The sequence below is a fragment of the Etheostoma spectabile genome, chromosome 13, assembly GCF_008692095.1.
Source record: "Etheostoma spectabile isolate EspeVRDwgs_2016 chromosome 13, UIUC_Espe_1.0, whole genome shotgun sequence".
NCBI classification, from domain to species: Eukaryota; Metazoa; Chordata; class Actinopteri; order Perciformes; family Percidae; genus Etheostoma; species Etheostoma spectabile.
This window is the reverse complement of record NC_045745.1, coordinates 21,379,200-21,384,871: the sequence shown is the minus strand read 5'-3', so window position 1 is coordinate 21,384,871 and position 5,672 is coordinate 21,379,200. Positions and strand designations below refer to the sequence as shown.

The following is a 5,672-nucleotide window of genomic DNA, read 5'->3' as shown; positions in this document are numbered from 1 at the left end:
GTGTGTGTGTGTGTGTGTGTGTGTGTGTGTGTTTGGTGTGTGTGTGCGCTTGATGTGTATCTTTTATGGTGATGTGTGTGTGTTTTTCTATGTAGTTTTGGGAGTATGTTGATGCAATATACCAAAACCAAACCATTTCAGCCAGAAAGTCTTTTTCTGGCATTTGATTTTTGCTCCTTTTTTATACTTTTCTGACAATATTGTTAAAAAAAATGATAACAGTGGTGACTTTCTTTCAACCTTTAATCCAACTTGCACGTGTCCCTTTAACCTAACAGCCCCTTAACTACACTTTTGGACTCTTTACAAATCCCTGTAAAGGTGTGAAAATATTAACATATCTTTGCCGTAACATTCATGGTACATTGTGATAAAACTGGAATGTGGATTATGTAGAATCAACTGCAAAACAATTAAAATAGATACGGATGTAATTGTTTGAATTTGTTGGACCGTCAATATGCATTTACATTGTCCACATTCATATTCTTCCACAATGGTACATTTTAGAGGGGCAACACATTTAAAGTATTTAGGTGAGTGGTTCCTTGTCAATAAAAAGGGAAATGTATTTCTATAGTAGTTTTGTAGATAGTAATTCTGTAATTTAGACCAGTTCTTCAGAAGGTGTGTTAAATGCATCAGGCAGTCCCATTGGTGTACTGGGAAAGCTTATTCTCCAAGTCACAGATTCTCTTCTCCTGGGACAAAACTGTGGCCTTCAGATTCTGAATCTCCTCCAACAACCTCTCATGCAACTCAACCTGGACAGGAGAAGAGTGGCGAAAAAAGGGAAACAGAAAAAGAAGAAAGGAAAAAAAGTACAAGAAGGGGGGCATTAAGGATAAAGAAAAAGAGAGGAAAAACAGGTCAAGGACAGTGAGCAACTAGGAGGAATAAACCAAAACAAAGAAGGGAGCTTTGGGGAAAAAAAGTTGTGGGTAGGTACAAATAGAGGAGAGATAAACAGAAAAAGGTTAAACAGAGGGACAGATGTGTGCATTTAGATTATGGGCTGCAAAGCTAAAGTAAGACTTTTTTTAATTGAAACTGTACGACATAAAGCAATAAACATCAACACATAAAATGCAGCAGTAAAGAACAACCCAGCTTTGGTAGTCCGCTATGTGATCACAGATTAGAATACATGAATGATACAATGCTGTATACACACAGGATCATGTTCATATTATATGAGCATGCAACAACAGACAATGTAATGTAGTACTGTTCAAAAAGATTGTTACTTTCGTCAGTATCGCAATTTAACGCAATAAACAAAACGCAAAACACAATCAGGCATATGTTAAGTTAGTTGAAAGAGAGCATCAGTAGAAAACTGCACTTGCAAATGTAACTATCATTCTTTTTTTAATGGTGACTTTTGTGTTTAGTTCAATGTTCAAATTGTTCATAAAAATAATGGGTAACACCTTACTTGACAGTACTGACATAACGGTGACATGACACTGTCATGAACATGTCATAAACCTTATAAACAAGTCATTAACGTTTATGACTTCTGTCATTAAGTGTCCTTGGGTTTTTGTCATGAAAAGTTGACATTGTTTGGGTTGTCTTGATTATGACAACTTTACATTAATCAAAGTGACATTACCAGAAATTGTCTTAGTAATGACAAGTTGACATTAAACTTGTCTTGATTTTGACAACTTGACATTAATCAAAGTGACATTACCAGATGTCGTCTTGTTCATGACAAGTTGACATTAAATTTGTTTGGGATGTCTTTGTAATGACAAGTTGACATTAACCAGGATGAGAGTCTCTAACCTTGCACATCTAATTAAAATACTATGGGTGGGGGGAAAAATCAATAGAGCATAGTATCGCAATATTTTCTGTGTAAATACTGTATCGATTCACAAATGCCAAGTATTGATCTATTATTATATATGTGTTGGTCGGTTTTTCTGCCTGACAATGCCCTTTTGCAGCAATACAATTGAAGTGAGATGAACAAACAGAGAAATGTATCTTTTTAGACAAAACAGATGTTGACAAATTTTTCCTTTTGGGACATATTTTGAAATTGGGAAAACATTTGAAGTTGGGAAAAAAGGTAATACATTGCAATATGCCGGAGAATATTGCAATAAAAATCGTATTGTGACATCCTTTTCGTGATGATATAAAAGCAGCAAAAAGGCATAACCAAATGCATTTTAATTTCTGTTTATTCATCTCAAGCAATATCGTTATCACATATTTGCCTCATATTGAGCACTTACCGGCAGACTGTTGGTTTCCAAAGCAGACATGCTACGTCGAGTGGTGGGTCTGGAGTCCAGCACGTTCTTCTTTGCCACTTTGAGCTCTCGGTTCTTTGGCGCCACATAACCCCCCCTCATGGACACCAGAATTGGATCTTCGTCGCGGCCATTCAGCCACTCTTCAGCCTCCATGGCGGGCTCAGGCCCCGCTGTGTCTGGGTACAGGTCGTCCTGGAAGAGGTCTGACTGTGGAAGAGAGTTGGCGAGGTGAATAAAAGAGAGACAGATGTGCTTTTGTTTGGAATGTACTGTACAGTGGTCATTTTTGCAGGGTGAATAAAATAATCTATTCATTTCTGTCTGTTTTTCTAAGAAGATAAGTGAAAGAGAAGATTAAAACACAGCAGAGAGGAAAAGCGTACCAAATAAAACTTCAGAGGAAACTAAATAACACTTAAGGTGCAGATTGTGGTAATGAGATCCATTTAAAAGTGCAGTGATGGAAGAAAAATTCAAATCCTTATCTTCAGTAAAAGTGGAAATACCACACTATACATAAGTATAGTCCTGTATACAAAACATTGCTTAAGTAAAAGTACAACAAAGTAAAACAAATTACTACACAAGCCATACTTTTACTTTTTGGTAGTTTAATCTATTACGAATTGCCTGTATTTTATTAAAATAATCTGAGAAAATAACTGTAGCGTCAGTAAAGACTAATGGAGTGGAGAGAAAAGTACAATGTTCAAATGCAGTGTAACTAAAGTAATGAGAAGCATTAAATGAAAATAAAGTGAAAGTACCAAATAAATTGTACTTTTTGTACTAATTATACTTGGTTACATTCCTCCACTGCGAAAGTCAAAAGCTTACAGTAGAGTAACAACAGACTTACCTTTCTGGGCACTGTCATTGTGATGGGCTCACACTTCTTGTCAAGGAGCTTGAATAACCTAAGAGGACAAGTGATGAGATGAGACAGAGCAGAGAGAAAGGAGACCCATCAGTTGTGCTTTCGTTACACATTAGTGCATCAGTTTATGCTTTACATTTGCAAGTGTAAAGTATGAGATGTTCGCATGCACTCTGAGATCATGGGTCAAGGTTTATTGATGATTAGATAGATAGCACGACAAATTTCTGTTAAAAGGACAGATGGTCAGCAGTTGGAGCTTCAGCACCCCCCTGCAAAATCTGTACCCTTCACATAGTACCATCAAACAAATTACGATCTCATTTCATGAAACAATGCTGAAAAGCTGTGATCTTGGGTAATGTATTGCACAATAACTTATCTTACCTAGCAATTTCACATTTGCTGACGTCCACACCTCTCTTGGGCATGAAGCCCATCCCTCTCTGGGGCTCCTTACTACTGAAAGTGCTGAGGTAGTGGACGTATGGCGGCTCGTCTGTGATCTCAAAGTAACGGATACTGCTGTCTCCCTACGCACACACACAGAAAATAGACGTAAAAAAAGATGTAAAAAAACATATTATTATTAAGGCTGAAAATAGAATAGATCTACAAACATGTCTGTACAAATTATATGGTACATTTACAAACATGGTTTCTACCAAACAAACCAATGTCTCTGTACCTTTCCACAGAGGTAGACCATGTTTGCGTCTGCATCATAGTATGGTAACAACACTCCATTACTTGTGTCCAACTCCAACAGTGCAATGGGCTCCTCAAAATTTGTCTGTGGAGAGTAAAAAGGATGAATAAAGACAATTTGTTGTGTACATGCATATAAGGGCAGGTGGATTTCTGCGTCTTGTTATGTGCATTAAGACAGCAGGTGAAATGTTCGTTACCGGGTCCCAGAGTCCGAGCTCTCTCTGGCTCATCCTGGTGAATCCTGTGGTGAAGATGTTTCCGTCTCTGGTGAAGATGGCTCTCATTGGCCGGATCCCATCATGTGGAGCCAGACGTTCCTGTTGGTCGTTGAAGAGGCAGACATAACTACAAATGCTTCGTCCTTGTTCACCTTTTTTACCTTTGTAGGTGTTTATGGGATTGAGCGTGTAAACTCCAATTTCCGTGGCCAATACATCAGATCAACAACCCTGTACATTACCACTGAAAAATTAAATTCTTGTTCTAAAATACTAACGCTGTGCTTTTTATATTAACCCATGTGTTGTCCTCGGGTCAAACTGACCCATTTCAAAGTGTTTTATATCAGAAATATGGATTTCTTTCAACCTAATTGTCCAAAAATAGCATGGATGATTCCATATGTTCTTCATGTGACATTAATGATTACTTTCATTGAATTTTGGGGTGTTTTATTTCATCTTATAGCATTTTAATTCTTTTTTTTTTTAATGATTTCAAAACAGTATCGGGACTAAACTTTGACATCTACCCATCTGTGATCCACTCAACATCCTCTGATCTTAACTATTAGTCAAAATAATTCATAATTTCTGCCTTTTTAACTAAACATGTATGTATAATTTGATATAAATGAGGTTTGTTGACCATGAATTCCAAGAATAAGGGTAAAACCTATTATTAAACCTGCTCAGGTTTTTTTTTAAAGGCTGGAAAAAGTAACAAATAAATCTGAAAATGCAAAAAAATTCAATTTCCACCTTGAAGGACAAGTTCATGGTTAACGAGAAGACAACAAAAGGGTTAAAGGAATAGTTCAAAATTTAGGGAAATACACTTTTTGGGGTTTTGGTGGTGAGTTAGATGAATTAATACTGACCAGTACACTCATAATTTGTCCCATGGTATGCAGCTGGTTAGCTTGGCTGGTTAGCTGTAACCCCCTAGCGTGAACTATTGAGCTTTACACGTGCTGGTGGGTTTCTTTTGTCAAAATTGGACAGTGCCAGGTTAGCTGTTTTCCTCTGTTTCCATGTCTTTATGCTAAGTTAAGTGGCTGCTGGCTGTTGCAGCATTTAATCGACAGATAAGACTGTGGTATTGATCTTCTCATCTAACTCTCCTCCAGACAGCATATGTTAGCCTATTTACCTGAAATGACTATTACTTTAATGGGTTCCCTATCAGCGGAAATAGGATACATATAATGTAGCCTACAATATACTCCTAAATGTTGTTAAAGAGCTCAGATAGTGGTGTTTTTATATTAGAATGAATTATACTGTAAAGGCATGTATTTATTAGTATTTTCTACTCACGCACCGCAACCACCTCCCTCTTGCGGGGGTCGCAGACACGCAGACGTCGGTCCTTACAAGTGGTGCAAAACAAGCTGCCGTTTCGATTCCAGCTAATGCTATAGATGAGGTCTGGGTGGTCATCCATGGTGATGAGGGGCTCGCCTGTTCCCACGTTCCAGATTATAATCAAGTTATCACTGCCTGGGGTCAGAGCAAAAGATGGACATTTGAATGTACCCACACTCATACAGTCAAAAGGGTAAAAGAGTGTGTGTGTGTGTGTGTGTGTGT

At 37.7% G+C, this 5,672-nt stretch overlaps 1 protein-coding gene across 3 annotated transcripts in view; it reads right to left on the bottom strand.

Moving 5' to 3' along the window:
• Positions 1–388: 388 nt before the first annotated feature.
• coro6 (coronin 6) overlaps positions 389–5,672 on the bottom strand; it is a 15,341-nt gene continuing 10,057 nt past the window's right edge. For 2 of the 3 annotated variants that reach the window (XM_032534371.1, XM_032534372.1), the window contains exons 5-11: positions 5,404–5,582; positions 4,059–4,178; positions 3,839–3,943; positions 3,538–3,683; positions 3,133–3,190; positions 2,253–2,480; positions 389–764 (exon numbers count right to left, since the gene is read on the bottom strand). In XM_032534371.1, the coding sequence (XP_032390262.1) occupies positions 642–764; positions 2,253–2,480; positions 3,133–3,190; positions 3,538–3,683; positions 3,839–3,943; positions 4,059–4,178; positions 5,404–5,582 (959 nt within the window). In that variant the 3' untranslated portion in view covers positions 389–641. Of the gene's footprint in view, positions 920–2,252; positions 2,481–3,132; positions 3,191–3,537; positions 3,684–3,838; positions 3,944–4,058; positions 4,179–5,403; positions 5,583–5,672 lie in introns of all 3 variants that reach the window. The other variant, XM_032534373.1, reaches the window with a different exon arrangement.